The sequence below is a fragment of the Felis catus genome, chromosome F1, assembly GCF_018350175.1.
Source record: "Felis catus isolate Fca126 chromosome F1, F.catus_Fca126_mat1.0, whole genome shotgun sequence".
Classification (NCBI taxonomy): domain Eukaryota; kingdom Metazoa; phylum Chordata; class Mammalia; order Carnivora; family Felidae; genus Felis; species Felis catus.
The window spans coordinates 64,450,080-64,477,381 of NC_058384.1; the positions used below are offsets into that span (position 1 = coordinate 64,450,080).

At 61.4% G+C, this 27,302-nt stretch overlaps 1 protein-coding gene and 1 long non-coding RNA gene across 2 annotated transcripts; one reads left to right on the forward strand and one right to left on the reverse strand.

The window, feature by feature from the left end:
• Positions 1-840: 840 nt before the first annotated feature.
• Positions 841-25,310, reverse strand: LOC101096785 (sodium/potassium-transporting ATPase subunit alpha-2). The gene is made up of 23 exons (XM_019822324.3): positions 25,153-25,310; positions 20,822-20,926; positions 20,589-20,648; positions 18,415-18,618; positions 17,838-17,951; positions 17,446-17,580; positions 16,439-16,556; positions 14,644-14,912; positions 13,693-13,891; positions 13,456-13,565; positions 13,187-13,321; positions 12,393-12,582; positions 12,087-12,262; positions 8,602-8,738; positions 7,934-8,084; positions 7,492-7,660; positions 7,104-7,258; positions 6,736-6,859; positions 6,403-6,548; positions 6,078-6,208; positions 3,865-3,966; positions 3,665-3,756; positions 841-2,731 (listed from the first exon to the last, which is right to left on the reverse strand). The coding sequence occupies exons 1-23, from the start codon at positions 25,162-25,164 to the stop codon at positions 2,703-2,705; spliced, it is 3,063 nt and encodes a 1,020-aa protein (XP_019677883.2). The 5' UTR covers positions 25,165-25,310; the 3' UTR covers positions 841-2,702.
• Positions 8,737-11,214, forward strand: LOC109495799. The gene is made up of 2 exons (XR_002151495.3): positions 8,737-9,844; positions 9,942-11,214. It is a non-coding gene; the product is annotated as an uncharacterized LOC109495799 (long non-coding RNA).
• Positions 25,311-27,302: the final 1,992 nt, after the last annotated feature.

Below are 27,302 nucleotides of genomic sequence, written 5' to 3' on the forward strand. Positions count from 1 at the left end.
CGGCAGCGGGACTATCAAGAGGGAAGGCCCGGAGGTAGAGTTACACGAGACTGTGCAAACAAGGGTCTGACACGGTCAGGGCACGGAGTGAGCTGCGGGTAATACTCCCGCTAAGGTCACCGTCACCGTCACCACGCCCGCGGAGCTGAAGGTGGCAGGCACGGACTCCTGACTCCCGTTCCCAGATCCTGGCATGGGTTGTCAGTGCTGGTGTCTTCTCCTGTCCCATTCCCGGGGACCCCGGGGAGGAATGCCCAGCACCCAACGGCCGCTGCACCTGCAGCACACAGACGTCCCTCCCCGCTGCCCGTCACGCCCCGCCCACGAAGGCTTCCAGAGTCGGCTACTTAGGTCAGTTGCAAGGGCTGCAGCCACTTTTCCCTCCGTCCCCTAAACAGCACCCAGACCGGGGCTCTGCCTATGGTATAGGCTGTTCATTGGTTTTGACCATCCCCTTCCCCCACCCCTCAGACTGACGGCGGCCTGATTTTGGTCTGGAACAGAGAAAGCAGAAGTGGCCTTGAGGATCTGGGCCCCCATAGACTCGTAGGTCCTTCCCTGTTCTGGACAAACCTCTGTGGCCCTCGGGGTATGTTCGGCCACGAGGACGGAGGCCTCCACTGGCTTTTCTTCCAGGTCATTTCGCAGCCTGGCTTCTTCCCCTCTGGCCCTCTCCGCTGACATCGCCTGCCCCCAGACCGTTTCCTTCCTCTCCCCATCTCCTTCCCGCTCTTTCCGGCTCCCGGCTTCCTCCACAGGCCAGGTCCCGCACACCTTTCAATACCACAGCGTGGGGGCGGGGGGGGGGGGAAGGCAAGTACTCAGTCTAGAAACCTGAGCTGTGGAAGGGATTCCTCTTCCGTAAAGAAATGCAACTTTATTATTTTCAAGTACACACGGAGTATGTCAAACTAATGTCTTACAAAAAGGTCACCGAGTAAAGGTCTTGCAAATGTTTCTTTAACAAACACGTGAGAACTGATGATAATTAGCCCAGGCTACTTCTACATAGATATTCCTAAAGTGCTTCAAAAGTATTGTTTTAGGTAGACTAAACAGGCCACCCCCAGCGATGTGGTTTATGCCCTTACTTTGCTAGACAAGTGCCCTTTTTGTTGATTGTGCAAAGAGAGGCTTTGTGCACAGTCAACACATCTCGGGTGAATCAGGCCCAAGTTCATCTGGCTTCCAATCAGGTTTCCGAGCCCCAAGCCGTGACTTGCTTGTTCTGAGGTGCTTCTGAACAAGTGACATTCCAGCGTAGCGGGGCGAGCACCCCCGGGGAGGCTGTCTCTGGGCCGCGTTCCTTTCTGCCTGAGGCCTTCCGTTCCCCTTAGGTGTCTCTTGCTCGGTTCATCTGGGTGTCTGTCTACAGGAACTTCCCAGTGCCTTCTAGGCCAGGCTTAGAGAAGCGGCAGCCGCGCATGCAGAGCAAGACTGTTAGTCTTGGAGTTGGGGGGTGGGTGGTAAGGGAAGGAAAAGGACCTCCCGTAGGAACCTGAAACTAACTCCCCATCTTGGAAAGTGGGCGAAATGATCACTAGCGGGAAAGCAGTTTGCCCGGGAGGAACAGCCCTCCTAACATTTGCTCTCTCGTGGTCCAGAGCTTCTGCCCATGCTCGCGACCTAAGCTCATTCTGCATGTCCCCGGAAGACAGGAAGGTTCCGGAAGTTCTCCACCCCGGTTCCCGCTGATGGCCAGGGAATTCCTGGAACGGAGCCGGTTCATCAGGTTGGGCACAAAGGGGAAGGGGCGGCTGGGGCAGGGAATGAACTGGTGGCTGTCCCCTCTGGGAACAGCATGGAGGGAGGGCGTCACCAGGTGCATGGGACGGAGAGCGCTGGAGCATCTGGGACACCTGGGCCCCAGGGCCCAGACGACACAAGCCGGGGGTGGGTGGGGACTGCCTGGTGCACGGGTGTGGGATCCCAGGGGAGCTTCCGGATCGAGCTGGCCTGCCTTTGCTGCTACTCTGGCGACATGTGAGCTGGCAGGAAGCTTTAAAAGGGCAGGACGCAGGGCTGGAGATGCCACACATCAGCTGTCCTGTCCTTGGCACTCTCTTCCCCGGCTCCCTTTACGGTATCTGTCCGTCCGCCTCCCACCCCCCTGCCCAGCTCTCCCCTAGAGGTTCCTAACCAGCCTTGCCTGGGGGGATGGGTGGCTTCTGCAGCCAGCTTCCCTTTCCGGCCCCACACCTGGCACTCACCAGGAGGAACTGCGTCTCATCCCCAGCGGGGGCAGGGGGCAGCGTCTGGCAGGAAGCAAAGGACGGGTGGAAGGGACAGTGGGGTAAGGCCAGGGAGATGAAGGGACATTGGTGATCTGAGACGGTCCCCTCCTCCTGGTTCAGACAGGTCCCTGCCTTTGGGTGTTGAACTGTTGTAATGGCAGGTGGGTGTGCAGGGACGGAACAGGGAGGGCTGGGGTAGCCGTTAATTCCTCGGAAAAAGTGGACCACAGAGCGGAGCGCGTGGATTGGAATCTGGGAAGGACACTGACGTGTGGGGTCTAACCCGGTTGTTTGTAGTTAGGTCTGCAAGGCAATCACCCCGAGCTTAGTTACCCATTCCCCCGAACTTAGCCTGCTGAGTGGCCTCATTCTCCCTCCCGGACCCTCCCCCGACACCCCCCAGTCTTTTTGCACCACCACCCCCAGCCCCCTCCAGGCGCCCTTGACCCTGGTCCTTCTTCAGACGGCTCAGTAGTACGTCTCCTTCTCCACCCAGCCTGTGGGAGAGATGGGGGGGGGGCGCGGCGTGAGTTCACGGGGGTGGAGGGCAGAGATCTGTCTCCACGGGCTCGGGGGCTTACGGCCACGTGCAGCACAGGCCTGGTGCAGGGGCCCAGGGAAGTCTTGAGGAGGGTGGAAAGGGAGGGGAAGAAATCAGGGAGCTGGGGCCCTGGGGTTAGGGAGGCTTGTATTTAGCACGGTTCAGGGTGGGCACAGAGTGGGTTGGGGGTGAAGATTCAGGGGCCATGGGGGTAACAAATGAGTTTCGAAAGGGGCAAGCGCCCATTGTGGCCGTGCAGAGATGTGGCCGTGGGGCTGGCCGCTCATGGTTTTTCAGAAGTCGGAAATTTGGATTTTACGGGAAAGCCTCCAAATTTCAGTCATTGGACCAATGAAAAAACACACCCACCCAGCAAAGGGCAGACCAGACCAAACGATATCCGTGGGTCATATTTGGCTTGTGGGCCATCCATTTTCAATTTCCAGTAAGTGGTCAAAAATGCTTGTTGGGAAAAAAAAAAAAAAAAACAAAAAACTTGGTCGATGCCCAGGAATCAGGAGGCCGGGTTCTAGAGCCAGGTCCTTGCTTTATGACCCCAGACAAATAAATTCACCTCGGCACCTCTCCATTTCGGTAGAGTGTGGAAGCGGGACGAGGTGACCTGGAGGGGCCCTCCCAACTCTTTGTTCTCTGGTCGCGGTGGAAGGAGTAGTCTGAGGGCCACCTGTGTGTCAGGTGGGCCCAGGCCTGGCAGGAATGGGGTTCAGCAGGCTCAGGGCTCCTAGGACCAGGGGCCCCAGGATCTGGGGGACATGAGGAGAAGGGGCAAGGATCCGCAGTAGGAATGCTTTGGGCGTGGAGCCCGGGGCGGGGTGGCCAGCGGTGGGGTGCAGCGGCGGGGCGCAGGGGTGAGGGTTGGGGGGCTTACCGCCGGGATACCGCCGCAGGATGAGCTTTCGGACCTCATCGTAGATGAATATGAGGAGGCTGTAGGGGAAGGCACAGAACCACCAAGTGACCCTGCAGGAAAAAAAGAAACGGGAGAGTGTCAGGGGCATCCCAGGGCGGTCGCAGAAAGTAGGGTTTGGGGACCAGAACCTCGCGGGGCCCTTCTGACGACACACTCACTTGAGTGGGTACATGCGGAGGGCCACACCCATGCCCGGGCAGTAGGACAGGAAGGCCGCCAGCGCTGTCTCCTCCAGGAGCCCAAAAATCAGAATCTTGTTCCTGGAAAGACAAAGAAAGGAGGCGGTGCTGGAAGGCGGGGTGACGTGGGGGGAGATCCAAGGAGACCCTTGGTGGTGGAAGGGGCAGAGGCCTGCCCGGGACCCATCACAGACGTCGCCCTACACCCTCCATCTTCAAACACCCCCTTCTCAGGCTGCACAAAACCAAAGTAGATGTTCTTTACGTTTTCTGCCTGCGGATTTCACCTCCGACTGTTGCCCATAACACATATATTCATCCATTAAATGAACGTTTCCAGTGTGTGGGTTGATGCGCTCTATGCTGGAGATGCTGTGGTCAACACAAGCTTCCTTCTGCCCTCCCGCAGCGTAGGGTCTCGTCACGGGTCCCAGCCTGCGGTCTGCGTCAGTGCGTCTGCCTAGCGAGGGGCTTTGGAAGCCCTTTGCCTCAGGGTTTGTGTACGTCTTTCACACTCTCAGGCCCCGGCCCGGGTAGTTGCTGCCCGTCGAGATCCCAAAAAGAGGAGAACGTTTGTAAAGCACTTAGCAGAGAGGAAGGCGTCCACTCACTGGAAAGGAAATGCTAGAAATGTGCCCACGGTCTGGGAACCGAAAAGCAGGATAGAGCGAGGTTCTGAGAACAGTTTCTGGAGTCAGTCAGCAGAGTCTAGTCCCAGCTCTACCACTTACTAGCTTTCGGCTGTAAGCGAGGTTCTGGAACCTCTCTGAGCCTCATGTTCCTTCCCTGAGACATGGAGATACTACCCGTATATCGTAGGCTTGCTGGGGACAGGATAGCTCTGGAACGTTCGCAGGGTGCGGTTGCATTACTGGTCAGCCTGTTGAAACCTCACGCACCACATGTCTTTTTGGGCCGGGGCTGGTACGTCCCAAGCTTTCCACTCACTAAAGGATCCTTCCCATTCTTTCTTGACCACGTTCGAATGGATTGTTGTCTCTCAGGCTACATTTGTTAATAAGCAATGAATACCATTTCCCCATTTAACATTGGAAATGTACACGCTTTCCAAACAGAGCCTCGTGTTAGCGTGGGATCACGGATGGCCCTTCACACCCATGATTCTGCCTAAGAGTGAAACTTCAGGAAGCCTAACAGCCCTCTCGTAGGTGGGTGGTCTCCATAAGGCTTTGGGATCTTGCAGCCAGCACCACTGAGGACCCCAGGACCCCGGACCCCAGGTGGGGCAGCCGTTGGCCAGTGGCTGTTGGTATCATCAGTCCCCCCTCTCTTTTCCATTTGTCTCTCGGAGGGCTGGAGGCAGCTGGGCTGTGTGTTCCCACCTTCCCGTGTCACCTGTGTGCAGCACAGCCTGTGATCCCCACAGCGGGACCCCATGTCTTCGATTTTCTGCTCCCGGTCTCCCCTTACCGCACCATCCAGCTGGTGGACTCTCCTTCCATCGTGTGACCTTGACTTAGCCAATGGACTTTCCACCTTCCTCTCCCCGGGATCTCAAGCCTATTAACTTCACCAGGGTTTTGGCATCTCCCTCTCCCCCCCCCCCCACTAAGAAATTAGCTCAAAACTCACTTGGGGAATCGCATCCGCTCTTTGCAGAAGAGAATGGCAGTGATGCCTCCAGAACGAACCACCGTCCATGCCACAGTCACAGAGTAATTACTGAGTACCGAGCAGGTGCCAGAGGGACAGGCGAGCCACCCAGGGCAGTAGCCAAGAGCTTGGGCATTCGAAGCAGACCCGGGTGAACGCTTACCGCCTGGGTGACCTCACGCACGTCACGGAACCTTTTTGGGTTCTCTGGTCCATAAAATGGAAATAGCACCTATCTCATCGAGCTATTGTGAGGTTAGACAATGTGTTTGAGTCACAGCACGACGACGGGCACGTGATAACTCACGCTCTAAGAAGGCAACGAACCTGACTCCGAGCAGCTCCCAGCCCCCATGAGGATAACACAACTCCACAGGGCGGGTGCCATAAACTGGGGCTTCTTGGGCGTGGGGGGGAGCACAGGGCACCCGCGTTTAGGGCTGGGCAGAGGGTGGGATGGGTGTCACTGGAGTGTGAGACGAAGGAGGGAAGGAGGGAGGAGGCACACGGGAGGAGGGAGGAAGACAGCAGACTCTGCGGGGGGAGGGGTGGGGTGTGGGGGGCCCGGGGGCGCTCACTTCATGCCCTGCTGGAAGACCGAGTTACGGCGGGTCTTGCAGATGATGAGGTCGGCCCACTGCACGACCACAATGCTGGCAAAGAAGGCCGTGTGGCACGTGAACTCCACCACCTTCCGCTGCTCATAGGTCTGGGAGGGGGGTGGGCAGATGGGGTGGCGTGAGAGGCGAGGGCAGGTGCCCAGGGCAGCGTGCTGTGGCACTCGCTCAGCCCCAGGCACCAGGCGCCCTTCGCCCCCAGCCCCCGTGGGCCACGAGGACCACTCCCGCCGGCACTGAGCCCGCCCTCCCTGGCCCAGGGGTCCCCGCTCGCGGGCCCACTCACCCACTCCTGTCCGTAGCTGTCCTCTAGGTCGTTCATGGACCGGTCGTCCCAGTCCAGGCGGATTCCCAGCAGCCGTGATGGCAGGAAACCGTTCTCCGCCAGGATGACGAAGTAGGTGAAGAAGCCACCCAGTGCCTGGATCATCCCTGTGGGGAGTGGACAAAGACAGGCCCTGGGTCAGAGGAGGAAGCAGAGTGAGGCCAGAGATGGATGTCCCCGACCCCTGGCGGGGGAGCTGGCCCCCGGCCTGGGATTTCGCGGGGGGCTCCTCCCCCGACAGCTGGGCAGAGACTTGTCTCGGGGTCCCCCCGGGGCCCCAGGGCCCCTCCGCACCGATCTGTCCGTAGGCCATGCTGATGAGCCTCTCGTTCACCAGCTTGTCTGTCTGAGGGTTCCTGGGCTGCCGCTTCATGATGTCACTCTCAGCCGCCTCGTAGGCCAGGGAGATGGCCGGGACCTGTGTGAGGGGCGCGCGGGGGGGAGGAGGGCAGCGGAAGGGAGGCGACAGGTGCACAGGACCGTCAGTGAGGAAGAACCTCTGATGCAGTTCAGCACACGTTATTAAGACGCTGTTACGGTCCAGGTCTCGGACTTCTGTTCCCTCGACCGTCGCAGCCTGGCCACGTGCCCTGGCTGCCCTCCTCCACCCGCCTGCGCCCGTGATCGCCTCGCCCGTACCCCGCTCCGACCCCCGGCCTCACCATGTCTGTGCCCAGGTCGATGCAGAGGATGGTCACGGTGCCCAGAGGCAGGGGGATGTTGGCGATGATGAAGAGCAGGAAGGGGGTGATCTCGGGGATGTTGCTGGTCAGGGTGTACGCGATGGATTTCTTCAGGTTGTCAAAGATGAGGCGGCCTGTGGGAGGTGGTGGGGGCGTCAGGGAGACGGGAGGGCCCCCTCCCCGGCCCAGGCGCTCGAAGCATGGTGGCCCGTGTCCCCCAGAGAGGGGGAATGTGTGTTGGAGGGGAGCCGAGGCGGCATGCGGGTGCCCGGGGCCCTGCGTCGGCTCTGCGTTGGGGTCCAGAGGCCTGGGAAGCCAGCGCCGGCTTAGCGTCCCCGACGCCACCCCAGCCCGCATGGCCCCTCACCCTCCTCCACGCCCGTGACGATGGAGGCGAAGTTGTCGTCCAGCAGGATCATGTCGGCGGCCTGCTTCGACACGTCGGAGCCCGAGATGCCCATGGCGATGCCGATGTCAGCCTTCTTCAGCGCGGGGGAGTCGTTCACGCCGTCCCCCGTCACCGCCACGATGGCCCCCTGGGCGAAGCACAGAGGGACTGAACTCACCACTGTGACCCATCGGGACCCGTCCCAGAGCTCACTCTGCTCCCATCATCCCTTGTCTCTAAGGGTCCTCGTGCCCGGCCCTTCCCTCTCCGGCTCCTCCTGAGACGTTAGAACTCTCGGGGGGCCTCAACTGGCGGCCGTCTCAGGGCTCAAGACAGGGTGCTCTCGGGAGTCTCCTCCCGGCCCGAGGAGGTTTGGGGCTGGGCTGGGCGGGGCCCCCCGAGGCGCCCCCGTCGTCCTCACCTGCCTCTGACAGCCCTCCACGATGATGAGTTTCTGTTGCGGGGACGTCCGCGCGAACACGATCTCCGTGTGGTTCCTGAGGATCTCGTCCAGCTGCTCCGACGTCATGTCCTTCAGGTCCGAGCCGTGCACGACGCACGCCTTGGCTTCTCTGGACGGCGGGGGCAGAGGTGGTTGAGTCCCCTGCGTCCCCGCGCCCCTGCCAGCCTCCTGCCTCCACCCGCACCCCCATCACTGGGCCGCAGGGCCCCCGCCGAGTCGGCTCCCAGGGCCATGGGCCTCCTCCCCTGTCTCCATGGGTGGCCTCCTTGTCCCATCTCTCCCTTTGAGGAAGAGAGGTGGCGTCCTCACCGAGCACAGTCGTTGCTAGGCAACGTGCTAGTTCTCTTACATGCCTCTCGCCCCCGTGGCCACCCTGCAGTGTAGACAGCACCCTAAATTTGTAGTTGAGGGAACGGGGGCTCAGGACGGCAGAGTGACACCTCCGGGGTTACACAGTCAGTCAGTGGCACAGCCTGGACACATTCAGGACCGAGCAGCCGTCACTGAGGTGTCCCAGGCAAGGCCTGCAAAGTCCCAGAGAAGCTATCCAAATGCCCCCGGGGACACTCGAGCGCTCTGTGGGACAGGCTAGGTCGATGGGGGACGGGCTCCTGGGAACGCCTCACCTGGGGTTGACCTGGCTGACAGGAATGTTGAGCCGGGCTGCGATGTCCTCCACAGTCTCATTGCCCTCTGATATAATGCCCACACCTTTGGCAATGGCCTTGGCTGTGATCGGGTGGTCCCCAGTCACCATGATCACCTGGCAGGACGGAGGAAAGAGAAAAGAACAGCAGTGTTCGGACCCCCTCCCAACCCATTTCTTTGCCAAAGTCAGAAAAGGCCGGACCACCAGACGGCGGGATTCACAGATCCCAGCCCAAATGGCGCAACTGTGTGTGTGTGTGTGTGTGTGTGTGTGTGCACGTGTTGGGTGGGTGACAAGTTGTACTTAAGGGATCAAAGATACTTCACCAGGGTGGAGGAAAGCCTCCACGAAGAGTAACAAATTAACGAGGGTCTCTTGGAAGAGGAGCCTCAGAGACCATTTAGAAGTTAGGATTTCACGGGATACGAGGCCGTCCCGGCTGGAAGGACCCCTCATCTACCGGTGAGGGACAAAGGCTTAGAAGGGGCCGTGACTCGAGGCCCCTGGGAGCCGGGAGTAGGAGACGGTTTTCTTAGTGCCCACTCCGTGGCTGCAGGCCATCCAGCAGGGCAGAGGAGGGATGCAGGGGGCACAGCCCCCCTTCCCGGCCCTCGTCTGCCTGTACATCTGGCTCTGACACCCCTTCTCCACGGCGAGGAAGGGGATTCTTGCAGAATGGACGGCACTGCTCGGGAGGGTGGCTGGCACCCGAGAGGCCGGTGACGAGGCCCTCGGTCACGAGCGTGAGCGGATCGGAGCCGGATGAACAAGCATTTGCACGTGCGGGTCTGTGGGCAGATGTCACAGACCCCGAGGAGGAAGCCCCTTCAAGGCCCCCTGCCTTCTCTTGCACCCCCACGAGCCCCTGCACCTGCCCCCTGAAGGCCACGTGGGCCTCCCAGTTGAAGACACCAGCATCTTTGCGGTCCTTATGCCGCGTGACTCCTCTGAGCATTCGGCACTGGCCACCACCCCCTCCTTGAGACCTGCTTGTCTGCATGGACCCCATTATTCCCGGTCGCCCTCCCCGCTTCTTCCGGCTCTTTCCCGCCTCCTCAGGGTGGCCTCCAAGTGCAGCGGAAGAGGTGGCTGTGGAGGCGGATGGACACCGCCTGAGCTTGGACACCGGCCCTCCCCAGTGTCACACCTCGGACCCGTCTTTTCACTGCGTCTCGGCCCAAGGAGGGGACGAGCCCCACCCTCCAACGTTGTCGTGAAGGGTAAGTGGCGCCAGCTGGGCACTCAGCACACGTGAGCTGGGACGCCCCCCTCTCCCTTCCTTCACTCGCTCCTCTCTCTCTCTCTCCTTGCCTCAAGACTGGTGGCCCGGATTCCATCCTTGTCCCCTTCCCTGACCTTGGTTCTCTTCCCGGCCAGAACGATGCAATGGACTAGCCGGCCTTCAGCTGCACCTGTGTGCCGGTGAGCCTTGCTCTCTGGGCCCGACCCTCTGTCCTGGGCTCTGACCCGAGGCCAGCTTCCCCTGGGATGTCTCTTCCCGGGCGTCTCATGGACGCTTCCAACTGAAGGTCAAAAGGGAGCTCATCATGCCCTCCCACCAGCACGCCAAGCCTGCCCTCTGTCCCCATCTCGATACGGCCCTGTCTGTGCGTTCTGTCCCTTTGTCCCTGCATCTTCCTCACTGACCACGTCCAGCTCGGTCACTATGTTCTCAGAGCATTTCTCTCATGTGACTCCTCGCCTCCAGCCCGTTGCCACCGCCCTGGTTCAGGGCCTCAGCGCTTGCCTGAACTATGGCAGCGGCCTCTCTCCCTGCCTCCTTGCCTCCCGTCCTCCTCCAGATCCAGACCCTCCGCACGGGTAGCCTCCTGAAAGCTGGATCAGCCGGGACGCCTGTGCTCTCTGGGGACTGCAGGATGAAGCCCAAGTCGGGCATTTAGGCAAAGTCCTTCCAAATGGCCTCGGCCCAACCTCCCAGTCTCCTGTGCCGCTCGCCTCCCCCCACACCTGCACCCCACGTGCAGGCTGACGCCATCAGGGCACGCACTGTCTCTGACCTTGACAGCCTTCCTCTCCCTGCCTCACAAGACACTCCAGCCTTCGAGGCCCAGATCAAATATCGTGCCCTCTGTAAAAACATTGTCCAGTTCTCTGAAGCAGAATTAACTGCTCCCTGCTCAGAGTTCCCTGGGGGATCGGTCCCCAGGCCTCCGTGACGGCACTGATCGTGGCCGGAGGCAGCCTCACCAGCAGGAGCATAGCTTTCCAGACCGTGTACCATGCTTCACATACCTGATCCGGCCCTTACTGGCAGATTTATTTTGGGAAAGCGACTTACCCCCTCTGAGTCTCAGCTTGTTTTATTTTTAAATGGGGATAATGACGCCTCCCTCAGAGACAGAGCGGTTACGGGGTTGAGAAATCCTTTACGGACACACACACACACACACACACACACACACTTCAGTGTGGTAATTAGGAAAGGGAGGGCTGCCTTGGGTCAAACCCCGGCTCTACCACTTAGGAGCACGTTCCTTCGTGCCTCAGCTCCCCTCTTCTGTTCGAAAGGAAAAAACCGGTGCTTACGCATCAGGTTCTTGCGGAGATTAAATGAGATCATACGGGTTAAGCGCTGAGAATAGTGCCTGATTCACACGACCGGCGGTTTGCGTTATGCGAGTACCTGGCCCGTGGCAGGTGCTCACGACCCCAGCTCTCAGAGTGTTCTGTGACTAACCGTAGGGGCATTTATTTCCCCCGGGGGCCCGTGAGCGCCGGAGGCCAGGCACCCCATCTCCTTCGTCTTAGAATGCCTGCGCCTGGCGGAGCGCCTGGCCCTCAGTGGACGGGCGGCTTGAACCGATTGCGCATTAGCTGAGACGCCGGAAAAAGAAGAGCCAGCCGCGGCACCATGACTGGCGATGCGACGGGTTAAGGGGCTGGCGAGGAGGGTGTCTCGGAGACAGGAAAGCGGAAAGGGTTTCCGTCTGTTTGTTGAACTCAGGCACCTTGCACGGTGCCTGGTCCGCAGGGGGTACACGATAAATATTTGCAGAATGAAGAACGAACGAGGCACAGAGGAAGGCGTGGCCCCTGGGGAGCACTTGCAGTTGGACGCGAGGGTCCAGGAGGGGTGTGTTTGGGGGATGAGGACGAGAGCCAGTCGCTGGGGGCGTGGGGAGGGAGTGGGCGCCCACAAGAGCCTGCTAATCCCACCCCAGATGCTAGAGAGCGTGGACATTAGTCAGGAAGTTGGACAGCCAGGTCTCCGAAGCACGAGTGCCAGATGGGCTCAAAATCAGAGTAGAATGAGAGAGGGAGGCGATGTGCATGGTCACCTTGACCAAGAGGGACCAGAGCGAGAGCTCCAGGCAGATGGACAGCTTCTCCTCTGGGTCCGTGGGAAGGCGGCCACCCGTGGCCTGGGTGTCCGCGAGGCAGCAGCCCCTGCAGGCCCTTGACCTGCGGCGTTGGAGGACGGGGGAGGAAGGGAGGGCGTACCTTGATGCCCGCACTGCGACACTTGCCCACGGCGTCCGGCACGGCAGCCCGGGGAGGGTCGATCATGGACATGAGCCCCACGAAGCAGAGCTTCTCCGTGGGAAAGTTCAGCTCGTCTGTGTCAAATTTGAATCCGCGAGGGAACTTCCCAGAGGGCAGATTCAGCTGACAAAACCCTGAGGCGGGCAGGAGGGAAGAGTGAGTGCAACCAGGTGCCTGCCTGGCTGTCCCCAGAGCCCCCGCCCTGGGGAAACCACTGAGGCCCGGACACCCTCCTGGGCCCCGCTCCCGGCTTTGGCCTCTCACCCAGCACGCGCTCCCCCAGCCCGCCCAGCTCCATGTAGGCGTTCTGAAAGGCATCTTGCATTTCCTTGTCCAAAGGGATCTCCTTGCCCTGCACCAAGATGGTGGAACACCGGTCCAGGATGCGCTCCGGGGCTCCCTTCATCACCAGCACGTGGCTCTGGGGGCTGTCTTCCCGCTCGTGGATAGACAGCTGGAGGGAGGACAGGTGGTTACAGCGGGGGCCATACTCGTCCCTGGTCCTGGGACAGCAGAGGCTGCTAAGGACACCTCCCCTAATAAGATAACCCCTGATCCATCAACCATTGTCAACAGAGGGAGGGCCTCTGCGTGTGAAGGGGAGTTGGGGCCTCATCGTCCCAGCCCTGTAAACTGAGCATCCTCTTCCCCTAGGACATTCATTCACCTAACAAATGTTTGCCCAGACCAGCTGAGACAGGCACTGTGCTGGCGTGGGGGGGCGGCACCTGCCGCCAGGCTGGCCTCAGTGTGCTTAGGCGGGGAGTTCTTGGCATCGAACAGATGCCTGCGGCCTGAGGGGTACCCTAAGGCAATTTCAGGGGTGCCGCTGGGCGGGTTGGGAGGCTGGGGCCAGAGCTGGGAGGGCGATGGGATGTAGTGAGGAATGGAAGTTTGGAAGTCAGAGGGGGTCATTGCAACCAGACATGGGTCACCGCGGCTTTCCTGGGGGACGAGGCCGGGCGAAGGACGCGGCCGAGGCTCCCACCCTTCCTAGGTCTTGCGCGCCCCCCTCATTTCGGCCCCCTCCCCGCCCCCGTGCTGGTGCCCGACCGGACCTGGTACTTGTTGGTGGAATTGAAGGGGATCTCCGCCACCTTGGGGTTTCTATCCCTCATCTTCCTCACGGAGCCGCAGGACAGCTCGATGCACTTGAGCAGAGCTGACTCGGAGGCGTCGCCGGCTGTGTCCCGCTGCCAGAGGAGAATTCAGGGTCACCTGGGCCGAGGGAGGAGGGCACCCAAGCCCCCCCCCCCCCGAGGCTGTCGGAGGGTGTGAGCGGGGGAGCTGGGCGTCAGCAAGGTGGGCAGGTGCGGAGGCGCCCCACCTTCGACACAGAGATGTTCTCCTGCCCGGCCTTGAAGACAGCGCGGTTGCAGAGGCCGGCAATCCGAGACAGGGCCGTCCACGTGGGGGATCGCTTGTCAAAAGTGGCCCCTGGGAGGCAGGGAGGGAGAAGCGGGCGCGCGGCTCAGGGCCCTCGTCTGCCCCCCTCCCCGCCTCGCGGCCACGCGGGCGCCCTGGGCGTCCTCCAGCCCCTCGCCCCCTCGGAGCGCCCGATCACCGGACTGATCTTCGGTGGTGTCGGCCTCATGGATCTGGTTGTCGAACCACATGTGGGCGACGGTCATGCGGTTCTGGGTGAGGGTCCCCGTCTTGTCCGAGCAGATGGTGGAGGTGGAGCCCAGCGTCTCCACCGCCTCCAGGTTCTTCACCAGGCAGTTCTTGCGCGCCATGCGCTTGGCGGTCAGGGTCAGACACACCTGGGAGAGGGAGGGGAGGAAGAGGGGCTGAGCCTGGAGCCGGGCGTGTGGTGACCTCGCCCCGGACCAGGGGTCCCGCTCCGCCAACACCAGGTGGAATCTACACGCGGGTGGCGGATGGATTCGATTTCGGACGTGCCGGGCTGAGACCAAGGGGTGTGTTCCGGGAAGCGAGGCCGTGCAGCCGGAGTCCAGAGCGGGCCAGCGCAGAGCTGGGCGAAGGGGTGTGACAGCCGCTGGCACAGAATGGGGTGTGGCGCCTGGGGTGGGGGTGGAGAGCAGAGCTCGAGGCCTGAGAATCCGGGTCGGGGGAGCAGGAGGAGACCGCGCAGGGGACAGAGGAGAACTGGAATAGTGACGCGTCGCGGTGCTCAGTGGAGGGGAGACTTCCAGGGGGTGGACAGCGGTACCCGCTTCCGCGGCAGAGTCAAGGAAGGGAGCTGAGGCAAGGGCACCGGGCTTGCCAGTTAGTCACCGGTGACCTTCGGGGGAGGCTTTACAGCACGGCTGGCCGCGGCTAGCACGTCGGGGGTGAGCAGGTGGCTGCCTCACGCCCCCGGGAGAGAGACCGCAAGCCGAGGCGCAGTCCCTCCCGAGATTTTTCAGGCTCCAACGCTGAGCCATCCGTTAAATGGGAATCTGATAAGTGACTTTGGGGGCTGGAAGCGAAAGCATCGCTGAGAAACGGTAAGCCCCTTGAGGAAAAGGGTGGCGAGACCCTCCCCGGGTGGCGCTCGGCCTGACCCACTCACGGTGACAGTGGCCAGCAGCCCCTCGGGCACGTTGGCCACGATGATGCCGATGAGGAAGATGACCGCCTCCAGCCAGCTGTAGCCCAGGATGAGGGAGAGCACGAAGAAGGAGACCCCCAGGAACACGGCCACCCCCGTGATCAGCTGGATGAAGTGTTCGATCTCCATGGCGATGGGCGTCCGCCCGACCTCCAGGCCTGAGGCCAGCGTGGCTATGCGGCCCATCACTGTCCGGTCGCCTGTGGCAATCACGATGCCCCTGGCCGTGCCTGCAACATAGAGGGGAGCCCGGAAGTGGAAAAGGAAGGCCGCGGCAGAGAAAACGAGCCTCAGACTCCGGTCCCGCGGGCCGCGCCCGGGAGGCCGTACCCGCAGTGGGTGGCCGTCTTCCCCCTGCGCAGACTACCCGTCCCAGCCCCCGCCAACCGCAACTCCTTTCCTCTTGTCCTGGGGCCCCGAGGGGAGACCTTGCGGGTAAACCCAGAATTCAAATGGAGGAGGAAGGAAATAAATGAAATAAAAACAGCGTCGGTATTTCGGTAAAATCAGTCTCCGGCTTGTTATGATCCGGAAGTATACGAGGGGCACGGAGGAAAGCACCTGTTACGGGTTTTCCGTGTGGCCTTGAGACTCTCTCTCTCAACGTCGGGCCTGAGACCGCACAGAAGGAGCCAGGCGGTCACCGACCCTTAGGCAGACACGGGTAGACCCTTGGGTCTTCCTCTCGAGAGGAAGAGAGCGAGAGGGAGAGCGAGAGGGAGGGCGAGCGCTATGAGGAAAGAGCACGCAGGTAGGGGCTGGCCCAGCGTGGGTTTGCGCTCGCGTTTGACTTCCCGCCCAGGGATGGGTTGCCTTCATAACGAAACGGGACGGTGCTGTGTTGCACCTGACCGGGGCCTGGGACGTAGCAGGCCTTCGGCAAATGTCAGCTCCCTTCGTTCCTCGTCCTTTCTCCACAGCCCACTTCAGAGTAAGCAACGCGAGTGTTTTAGTAGGCATTTTTACCCATTGCGGCAAATGCGGAGCACGTTTCAGAATCTCAGGACGTTAAAAATGTAAGATATTTAATGTGTGGCGATTTGCATTATAGTCCCAATTTGTTAAAGGAGGGCAGCGGCTCAGAGAGACATAATACCCTGGGGAGAAGTGAGTCGGGAAGGAAGGCCACCTCCGGCCCGTCCCAGGCCCCAGGTCTGGCCAGGCCTCTGTCCCCAACAGCGCTTGCCGTTGGGCTCTCTCCGAGGGGGCACGGCCGCAGAGGGCAGGGGTTTCCGGTAGGCTTGGGCTCCTGCCTTTACGTGGTGGCAGCTCGGGAAGCTCCCGTTGGCCCTGGTTCATGTCCAGAACCCGGAACAGAGATGGGGCGCACGGGGCAGACTGAGGGGGGTGCCCGGTGTTCAGCTGGCTCGAGCCTCCCCAGCCTGCGTGCTGGTCAGAGCAAGGGTGAGACAGGGAAGCAACTAGTCCCCGAATCAGGAGAAACGGAACCAATCAGTCCAACCGAAGACTTCTCGGAGCCGAGGCTGGTTTGGGGCATGGTGCGTGTTGTGAATCGTGTGCGTTTGTGCCTGTGCGTGTCCTGTGTGGAACGGTGCGTGTGGAAGGGACCGGTCTGGAACGGACTGCTTCTGCTCTTCAGGGCTCCCTGACCCCTCGGTCCCCTCCCTCTGCCTTAGGCAGGACTTTCGAGAACTAGGTAAGGCCGCAGCCCCCAGCCCTGCCTGGGGGTTCGGGATTCGGACCCTTCCTTCCGTGGGTGCTGGGCTGGGGCGCTCCCACGGGGCCGGCTTCTCACCTTCCACACAGTTGGTAGAGAAGAAACAGATATTACGAGTCTCCAGGGGGTTCTCGTGGGTGAACTCGGGGGAGCGGGTCTGGGGCTCCGACTCGCCTGTTAGAGATGAGTTATCCACCTGGGGAGGAAGCAGGCGTGTGGGCACGAGACGGGCTGACACACGTGTGCACACACAGCTGTCCCCGGACTCCAACCACGCTCAACCTCCGCGACACGACGGGCACGTTACCCTGGCCCTCATCACGTGTTTACTCAGCTACTGTCCGTGCCCCGGTTCGGGATCCTGGCTCTCGCTTCTTACGTGGCCTTGGGCTGGTTACCTAACCAACAAAACCTCCTCCATTTACCCATCTGTAAAACGGGGCGTGTAACCAGAGTCTCTGTGTCACACAACTGCAGGGGGCGCCTCCTCGAACATCACAGGCTAAGAAAATGGAACCGCCTAGGGTCGTGCACGGTCGCCCTTGCGGCCACACGCCACGAGAACACTCGCCTGGCGGAGTTAAAGGGGCAGCTGTGGGGGGAGGGGCACCTGGGGGGGGGGTTCTGCCGGTTGAGCGTCCGACTCCTGATTTCGGCTCAGGTCACGATCTCACCGTTCGTGAGTTCGAGCCCCGCATCGGGCTCTGTGCTGACTGGGCGGAGGCTGCTTGGGATTCTCTCTCTCTCTCCCTCTCTGTCTGCCCCTCCCCTGCTCATGCTCTCTCTCTCAAAATAAATAAATAAAACTTAAAAAAACAGTAGCATAAGTGGATGTAAATAAAGCATCTGACACATAATAATGCCCGCGACATGATTGCATAAAGCGGATGTCAAAGAAACGCCTGACACACAGCCACGAGGAGACGATCCACAAACGCTCCGTGGGAGGCAGGGTTCGGCCGGGTGGCGCGGGGGCAGGTGGACACCGGGCCTGGGTCTCCCAAACCTGCAGCCTCTAACTGGGTGCCCCCACCCCAGCTCTGTAGGGCCTGCGCCTTCGGGCCGCCACCTGGCGGCTTCCTCACCTTGCAGCCGTGAGAAGAGATGATCCGGAGGTCCGCGGGCACGCGGTCTCCGCCCTTCACCTCCACCAGGTCTCCCACCACCACCTCCTCCGCGTTGATCTGCACCTTCTCTCCTTCCCGCACCACCAGGGCTTGCTGCGGAGGGGGGACCCAGGCGTCTCACGACGCGCCCGGCCCGCCAGCACCTTCCTCTGCGTGCTGGCCTCCCCCCTCTCCTCCACCCCTCGAGGAGAAGGCACTGCGCCCTTAGCAGTGAAACTAGGTCCTGGCGTGGAGAGCGGGAGGGTGTTTCCGCCCACGGCGCCGTCTCAGAGCGCAAGTTGCTGAGGGGGAGGAGCTGGACGCTTCCAGAAAGCCCGTGGCCCGCCTTGGAGCCCCGTCCGGCTGTCTACCTGAGGCACCATGTTCTTGAAGGAATCCATGATCTTGGAGCTCTTGGCCTCCTGGTAATAGGAGAAGCAGCCGGTGACGATGACCACGGCTGCCAGCACCACACCCAGGTAGAGCTGGAAGGAGAGAGGTGTGAGGGACTTGCTCCTCTCCCAGCCCGGGAAGGCCAGCTGCCCCTCAGGTGGGCATTCGGGGCCGCCTTTGTCCGTGACCGGGTGTGGGAATAGCAGAAGACCTTCTCCCCAACCTCCCCCTCCAGGCTCCTTCCTAAGAAACGGAAGGGGCGGGGAGGGTCGTAGGGGGCTCCCAGGACCAGGCCTCTCCACCTGACGCCCAGGGATGCAGACAAGCCCACGGAGGTGGGAAGGACAGAGAGGGGCTGTCTCATTCACGGATGTGTGTGCGTGTGTGTGCTTACAGATATACAAAGAAGCCTCACCCCCTTTCAGCCTAAAGGGCAGAGGGGCCCGCGGGGCTGTGATGTGAGGGCCTTGTTCCCTGCCCCCGCTTCTACTGGGATTCGGGCCTGAAGGACAGAGCCACGGGTGGTGGGCCCCGGGGTCGGGCGTGCAGGCTCACGTTGTCATTGGATGGTTCATCCTCCATGGCGGCCTGGATGCCGTAGGCCAGGAAGCAGAGAATGGCCCCGATCCACAGCAGGATGGAGAAGCCCCCAAAGAGCTGGCGACAGAACTTGACCCACTCAGGGGTGGTCGGGGGCGGGGTGAGGGCGTTGGGCCCGTCCCGAGCCAGAATGTCCTGGGCCCGCTGGTTGGTGAGGCCCTGAGGGAGGCACGGACAGGCGTGTGAGCACCTCCTCACCGCTTCCCTCCACCTGCTCCCGGGCAGGGGAACAACGTCCGGGTGGAGAGAAAAATCCCACCCGGTCGGAAGGGGTGGGGGACCATCAGGAGAGGTCACACCGGGGAGATGGCATTTGCGGTGAGCGCTGGAGGCCTCGAAGCCCGAGGAAGGTTCAGACTGTGGCCCCAACTCTGGGCGTCCTCGGGTTGAGACACTCGCTGGTGAGGGCCGTGGTACCTCCTCCGGAGGGAGCCTGGGTAAGGCTGCCCGGAGAGGCCTCTGAACTGGCTCCTCCCACCGCCTGTCTTCCTTCGGATTCCCCTTTTGAGCCAGGAGAAACGGCCGGTGTGCTGACCATCAGCGTCACAGGGCTCTGAACCATCTGTCGCTTCCCCCAGAGGCTCGCCCGGCCCTGCTCCGCGAGCGCCAGGCTGGTTCAGACGTCTCTCTCTGCACCCGGTGTCGCCCACACACGGTTCTAGAACCGCGCTCCACACGGGGCGTGGGAATTCTGCGTCACCTTCTTTCCTGCCGCCAGACTTTGAGCGGCTTGGGGACAGGGGCCACGCGGTTGTCTTTCTATCTGTGCACTCATCGGTCTCCTAAGTGTGAGTTGAATGCCTGCTACACGTGCCGGGCTCTGTCGCCAGCTCTGGGGATCCAGAGCTGGACGTGACCCGTGAAGTCCCTTGCCCCGTGGAGCTTATGACCTGGTGAGGCGATACACGATAAATAGTCGTCACTGCCAGATCCTTAAGAAAAATAAAGAGGGGCGTCTGGGTGGCTTGGTTGATTGAGCGTCTGACTTCGGCTCTGGTCACGATCTCACGGTTCGTGGGTTCGAGCCCCATGTGGGGCTTGGTGCTGACAGGTGGAGCCTGCCTGGAATTCTCTCTCTCCCTCTCTCTCTCTCTCTCCCTGCCCCTCCCCCGATCGTGTTGTATCTCTCTCTCCCTCTCTCTCTCTCTGCTCCTCCCCCGATCGTGTTCTGTCTCTCTCTCCCTCTCTCTCCCTCTCTCTCTCTCCCTGCCCCTCCCCCGATCGTGTTGTATCTCTCTCTCCCTCTCTCTCTCTCTGCTCCTCCCCCGATCGTGTTCTCTCTGTCTCTCTCTCCCTCCCCCTCTCTCTCTCTGCCCCTCCCCCGATCGTGTTCTGTCTCTCTCTCCCTCTCTCTCCCTCTCTCTCTCTCCCTGCCCCTCCCCCGATCGTGTTGTATCTCTCTCTCTCTCTCTCTCTCTCTCTCTGTCCCTCCCCCGATCGTGTTCTCTCTGTCTCTCTCTCTCTCTGTCTCCCTCTCTCTCTCTGTCTCTCTCTCTCTCTGTCTCTGTCTCTCTCTCTCTCTCTGTCTCTTTCTCTCAAAAATAAACAAAAAAGGAGAAAGGCAAAGGCGAAGAATTTTCAAAAGCGAAGTCAGGGAGGGCCTCCGGGAGGAGGTACGCACCCACTACAGTTTTGACTGACGCTTTGTTTTTCAAAATGGTGGCCTTGGTAATCCGACTGCGCCGCTTGCTATTTCTGTGACGGTGGGAAGCTCGTCCCCCTCCACGAGAGCCCTTGCTGTCACACACAGGTCTACAGCACCCGACCCCTAGGTCTCGTGAGGATCAGGGAAGTGGATGTTAGGCGTCGCGTGCACCGTGGGGCGCCCAGGTTGCCGTGAGGGCAGTGAGGGGTTAGCGTTTCACGGAGGTCACTTCCCCTGAGACACGTGTCATCGGAGCTGCCTGGGGCGGACGACGAGCCCCGCCTGGAGGGTGCCCCCGGGGGCCTGGCTTCCGGGTTCCCAGGAGAAGGGCAGGGAATCCGGGTTCTAGCTCTGGCTCGGGCCCCAGTAGTCACTGGACTCTGGGCCTCAGTTTCCTCGTGGGTGCAGAGGACCGGATTCCAGCTCTGAGGCCCCTCCCACCCACGGGCGGCCTGGCGCCCTCACTCCCAGCCCCGCCGCTCACCTTGGAGAGGTCCACTTGGTATTTGCGGCCCAGCTCATCCAAGGACAGCTTGTGGTCGTCCTGAGGAGGGAAGTCGAGTTACTCGGGGGCAGGAGGCTGAGCATCGTGTCTCGAACGCCTGCGAGCGCCGAGGGGCTCGGGGCTGAAGCGGGGGGCACGGGCGGGGCGGCAATGCCTTCTGCAGCTGCGCTGGGACCCCCTTTCCGCAGCCCTCGGGGGGCCGCGGCCCTCACCATGGCCACCTCCTTCTTCAACTCATCCAGCTCCTTTTCTTTCTGCTTCTTCTTGCCGCCTCCATTCTCCGCCGTGGTGGCCGCGGGCGAGTACTCACGGCCGGCCTGGGGGGGGGGGGCGGGGGGAGAACCCAGAGAGTCAAGGAGGCCAGAGGCTAGAGCCTCTATTCCCGCCGGGCCGGGGGCAGGGGGTCCAAAGGCAGTGATGATCCCGGGGGAGGAAAGGGTGGAGGGCGGAGGGGACCCCGGGCGCTCCGTTTGCAAACCAGGGGCGGGCTCACGGGCTCTATGTGGGGATTTCAGGGAAGGCCGAGGGGCTCAGAACTCAGGACCTCGCTCTCAGCTGCTTACTATTGGGCCTTGGCTAAGGTTCTGTTTGTTGAGCGAACCCCGCAGCCGGATACTAAACAAAACAGAAACTTTAAAAAGCTACCATTCTGTGCTATTTAGAATTCTGGAAGGCAGTGGCCAGGGCTGGGGTCGGGGCAGGGAAGGGTCTGCAGGAGATGGGGAGCATAGGGTCAGGGGGTGGGGCTGGAAATGTTAGGAGCAGGGCTGACGCGCCCGCTGAGAGGAGCCAACGGTTGGAGGGTCAGCGTGAGCCCTGGGAATGGGGACACGCAGCGTGCCGGGGACCCTCTCCACCCGGCTGGGCGGCGTCCTGCCCCCTACAGAGCAAGAGTGCGCGCAACGTGAGGCCCCAAGGCACAACCGGGTATGAAGGAACTGGGCCCCGTTGTCCAAAATACAGGAAATCGTCTCTGAGATTACATCTAAAACTAAATGTGTGTAACCCTCGGGTCCCGGCATTCTTGGGTCCCCCCCGCCCCGCCCTCGTGAAATCACACGAACATTTTTAACTGGAGCCTCATGAGCCTGTGTCCCCCTTCCTCTGCATGGTCCTGGTGTTCCCACCACCGCCAGGCTTCTGGGGTCTCACAGGGGCTTCTGGGGAAGAGCTGGGCGATTCTCCTTCGGGGGCGGGGTGGGGGGGGGGGCTGGCTGGGATGATGGGGGAGGGGCTGGGGGGCCCTGACACTGCCTTCTCACTCCCTCCCCTCCCCTGCCCCCACACCCCTCAGGGCCACGTGTCCTTGTCCTAGAGGGAGGCTTGACTTCTGTCCCCTGCCTCCTTCTCCACTGGCCCCTGAGGCCGTGCGAGGCTTTCAGGAGTGAGCTTGTCTACACTATGGTGTAATTCATTTGTTCGGAAAGACTGGACCCCTGGATGGCATCTAGAGCCAACATATTTGTCCTGTTTTGCAGGATAGTGTGCATTTGTAAAAGGCAGCCTTTTCTTTTAAAAGGCAGTTTTAGACTCACAGCGAAATTGAGCAGAACGTACACAGAGTTCTCCCATCCCCCCCGCCCCCACGTGCTATTGTCCTCACTGTCAACATCCCCCCCCCCCCCCCCCGCCAGAGTGGCGCATTTGTTGCAATCGTGAACCTGCGCTGGCACGTCATTATCACCCGGGGTCCACCGTGCACATCAGGGCTCCCCTGCGGTGTCCGCTCCACGGGTCCTGGACAAATGTGTAAAGGCTTGTATCTATTACGGCCTCACACAGAGCAGTTTCACTGCTGGGATCATGCATTTCCCCTCCCCATCGAAGAGTCAGGAGCCATCTGGGGAATGTGACAGCTGCCCTCATCACAGGCGTTCATGAATCCAACACCTGGAGGCGTAGCAGAGGGCCCGGTGAAATCAGGAGCAGGGCGGCGAGCTCAGGGCGAGGTGGATGCCCTTGTCCACCTTGCATTCGTTTGTTTCCGTGAATCAAGCACACTTTGGGCTTCCTGAAGGCTGATCGTCTTGGGGAGACTGAAGCAGCCCACAGGAGAGGGGAAGGGCTCGCGGAAGGTTCTCCGTCTCCCGGCCCAGGAGACCAGAGAGGGCTCATTTAACTGAATGGACTGAAGTCCTTTGGGTTCACCAGCTCCGCTTGGTGGAACAGAACTGGGGAATGGACGAAAGGCAGCAAAGGGAGCAGAGACAAGAGATGAGGCCAGACCATCTTCAAGGTGACCCTCCAGAGCTTCAGGGGTAGGAACAGGGCCTGGGCAGAGTGGCGGTGGGGGTGGGGCGCGGGCAGAAAAGCAGAGCCCAGAGAATTTCTGTGCGTTCAGACGTGAAATGGCATCTGTGAAGTTCAAGTGCCCATGCACCTGAGGGCGTGTCGCATGGTGGTCGGGCTGGGCAGTTCCACGCAGCACCCCTTCCCCTCGGTTCCCACCCACGGCAGGCACAGAGCTTGGGACACACTGCCCCTTCCCCCACCCGTCCTGGCAAGGATCTCCAGCCCTGCAGCCAGGAGCCTGCGGAGATTTGGGGCCAGCGGGCTGCCCAGGCAAGAAAGAAAGAGAGGAAGCGAGGACCCCCCCTCTCCGCTGCCCCCCCCCCAATGACAAGTCCCCCTCTCTGGGTCTTGAATGCTGAAGGAGAACAGAGAGTTCTTTCTGAGAGAGCCAGAGGCTGGGACAGAGTGGGGGCAGCTGGAAATCAGCCACGCTCCCCCCACCGCAGCCTCGTGGTGCAGCTGGAGCGGGCTGGGCTCCCTCCCTCCGTCCCTTCCCCCAGCTCCCACGCTGCCCTTCACGGCCACAGGGCGCAGGGCGAGGGTTAGGCCTCGCTCTGTAGTGGCGCTACAGGGGGGGAAGAGACGGGAGGCACAAGGAATCGTAGCAGGGGTGCGCTAAGGGGGGGGCTTTCCCTTCCTTCCCACGGGGTCTCCTGGCGGGTTGAACTCTGAGCTCCAGCCCTAAGACTCCCGATTTCGCCCAATCTCTCCCTCCGAGCAGAACCAGATCTGCTCCCCAACTTGTGCACAATTGCTGGGGTGGAGGGCGGGGGGCCGGGGGCTCCAGGGATGCTGGGGGGAGAGGCACAGACCCTCGGCAGCTGGGGTCCCCTGAAGAAGTCAAGGTCAAATTGCTTCCCAAGCAGGACCTCGTGTCCTAAGGTAGAGCTGGGGAGAGGGCCACCTGCCCTGGTTCTCTCCACGTGGGGTGGGGGGATGAGGGGGCATGGCGGGTAGCTTCCCCTCTCCCCAGTGCAGCTGAGGGTCCTCAGATCGGGTATCTTCCCCTGGGCGTGACTTCCTGCTCGGTGACCCCCACAGCTCACAGGCAGCACCTCGCAGACCCTCCCCCATCCACACAACGTGACATCGACGCTCACACATGCTTGCAGGCCTGTTTGCAAGTTGGCCTGTTGAGACGGAAACCCAGGTGCTCGCCCATGAGTATCTGCATCCGCTCTGGCCTGTGGAGAACACGTGTGCCACAGGCACACGTACACACACCCGCACACACGCGCGCACACGCTGGTTCTATTTATAGCTCCTACCCCAGCTCGGGAACCCTGGCGTCCAAGCCCGGAGTTTTCCCAGCTGCTAAGCTCAGTGCAATAACATGTCCTTGCCTGACCCCTCCCTGGGCCCAGAAGCTCCCCCACTTCTCCCCACAGGCACCCCCTTTCCTCAGCACCCTCCTCTGTTTCTCCCCAGACCCCTTCTCTCCAGCCAGGATTCCACAAAAGGAAAGCAGCCAGGCACAGTGTGTAAAGGGATTGGGTGACTTCTCTCCATATGGAAATTGCATTTCCAAGAATTCAGGGCCCCGTCCCTACCCCCCCCTCACCCCACTCCACGGTTGTTAATCTTCCCCCTTGGCATTCCCAGGGCTGCAGAATGTCACGGGCAGGGGTGGGCTGAGGGGGTACAGGCAGCTCTGGGAAAGTGCTCAAAGCCCAGGGCATCGGGAGGGGTGCTGGGCGGGGGCTGGGGCCCGCATCGCTGTTCTGCCCCTCAGCCCTCCCAGCTGCTGGCAATTCAGGGACCCTGGAGCTGGTGTCGGGGCCGCTTGGTGACTCGGGAGCCAGCCCTCCTGGCCTCTCCAACCTCAGACTGGACCCCCATCCTCTCAGCCTGGGACTCCCAGAGGCATGGATATTTTCGGGGGGTAGCAGAGGCAGGCAGCGTTAACGGTGCCAAGTTCGGTTGGGCCGGGAGGCCAGGAGGGTCTGGCTAGAAGGTGGGGAGGCTCAGAGATAGAGATGGGGGTAGGGTGGAGGGCTCCGGGGCTAATCTGGGGGGCGCAGTGAAGAGGAGTTCACTTGGGCACCCGAGTGCCGTGGACCCGTGGACCTGTGGACACATTGGCAGCTGGGAGACTGTCAGTCCGAGTTCACGCTGCCCCAGAGCTGGGCTTCTCTCTGCTCCTCCCCTCACACCCCTCCTCACCCCATCCTTCTTTTCCTCTAGCCTCCCTTACCCTCCACAGAGCCCTCCTTCTCCCTACAGAGTGACCCCTCTCTTTGGGAATACTTACCCCACGGCCCATCTTGGGGCAGAGTGGCTGGGGGGACTAGACAGGAGAGGTCACCAAGAGGATCCCAAGCTCACACCTCTGGTCTGGGACGGCCAGAGACCCCGGCAAACAGACAGAGCAGGCAGTCAGCCACAGGGTAGCTTTAAATAGGTCCCTCTCCCCCTCTCCCCCTCCTTCCCCTCCTCGGGAAAGAAACGTTTGTTGAAACAGGATCCCTGAGGACTCCTCCCCTCCCGCCCCTTAAGCAACAGGCGGGTGGACCAGGGACGGTCCATCTGTCCTGCTGTGTGCCCCCCCTCGGCTCCCCCCATCCCCCCCTGGCCTGTGGCAGCCTCCACTGAGAGAGGCGAGAGGCAAGGCTGGGGCTGGAAGTGTGCCCCTTGGGGACAGGCCGGGGGGGGGGTGGTGGTGGGGAACAGTCCCTGCAGCATCCCAGGATGCCAGAGACCACATGGTTCCACCCTTTCTCTTGTTTTCCTGAGGGGGAAACTGAGGCCCAAAGACACAGACAATTCGAGTGCATAAAACAGAACCAGAACCCGGGGCTCTGGAGTCTGCATCCAACCTCCCAGAGAAAGAAGCAGAGAGACTGTTCCCTCTACTGGAGAGGTTGCAGGGGCACGGACATCGGAAAAAGCAGTTAGCCATGGAACCCAGGGCACCCGGGGGGACCCTCGAGGGGAAAGGCAATCCCCAAGCCCTCCAGGTGAAACCTGTCCAGAGTTTAAGAATCATGACTCCAGGGGCCAGGGAAGCGACTGGGGAAAGGACAGGGACGCAGAGGGGACAGCCCTGGAGCCAGCCGCACAGACGTCCATGCTAATAGTTCTGGGTGGTGTTGACCCCTTGCTACCGAAGGGACGCACGACTCCCTCGTTGAGAAGCCCTAGGCTGGATCTATGCCTGGGGTTGGCAGGTGGGTCAAAAGAGAGGAAAATACTGAGCTTCTCAGAGGCATCTGGAGGTCACCACAATAACACGTGCCAGACCCGAGAACCAGGAAGGAGGTGGCTCTTTCCTTCTTCCAGGGATGGAGGGAGGACAGGTGGGCAGCACACAGGACAGGCCTCCGCGGGGAAGCAGGGGGGGAAGCTGGGAGAAGTCCCTGGGGGTGGGGAGGGGGCCTGGCCTGGCCGGAAGGGGTGTCTGTAACTTATACCAGAAGGAAACAGGGGTAGAGCGGAGCTGGGACCAGACCGGCTGGTCTGGGGGTGTTGCCTCACATTTTAATAGAAGAGCCAAAGCATGGGGGGCAAAGAGAGCGAGGGGCAGATAGAGAAGAAACGATCCTGGCCCTGCCATCCGGGAGCAGAGGATGGGATTCTCCTGGAGTGTCCCCATTTCTCTGGGCACAGACAGGGAGTGGAGGGAAGCCAGCAGGGGGAGGGAGAGCAGGTCTGGGAGCCCTGAGCCCAGACAAGCCGGGAGGGAAGGAGGGAGAGGATGGGGCCTCGGCTCCAGAGGCCTGATGTGCCCGCTCGCTGGGCTGGGTCCTCTCTGGCCCCAGAGGGAACTCCCTCCGGAGGGATTACGGACCTCTGTGCCAGCAAATCCACTCTCAGGGCTCAGGGCTCATGCCTGAATTCCCCAAATAACTGGCCCCCTCCGGGCCCACACTTGGGATTTTCCATTTCAGGGATCCGGAAGGTCACATCCCGCTTCCGCTGTCCTTCTCCTCTTGGGTTACAGCTGGAAGGATGGGTAGGATGGGGACAGACACCTTCCGTCCTCGGGCCCCTCGGCGGACCTTGAAGTTGAGCCTGGGGGAGAACAGGCATTGGAGGGAACAGGAAGCGAAAGGCAGATCCCAGTTCAAGGGGAGAGAGGGAGGCAGCTGCAGACACAGCAAGAAGGCGGGCGGTTGGACCTGAGGAGGGACGGCCCTGGGCAGAAGTCCCTGAAGGGTGGCCCACAGGTGGCGGGGTCGCTGGGCAGCGGGGCAGCCGAAGGGCCGTCTTGGCCTGGGCTGCGGGGAGACGAGGGGACCCCCCTGGGGCTCACGGGGCTCCTGTTCCTCAGTTGCTGGCTCCGAGTCCCTTCTCTCTGCCCCGCGCTCCCGGGACGCAAGGTGAGGTGGGAGAGAAAACCGGCCCGAGCCTGCAGACACGTAGGCCTCAGTCTCACTCCCCCACACTCACCCCTGCTGGCAC

Excerpts from the sequence above, each read along its gene's own strand:
- LOC101096785 (XM_019822324.3), bottom strand. Across the intron at positions 12,263-12,392 it reads GCTGGGGGAGCGCGTGCTGG|GGTTTTGTCAGCTGAATCTG; the intron begins GTGAGAGGCCAA and ends TGCCCGCCTCAG. Across the intron at positions 8,085-8,601 it reads GTCAGCCAGGTCAACCCCAG|AGAAGCCAAGGCGTGCGTCG; the intron begins GTGAGGCGTTCC and ends CCCGCCGTCCAG.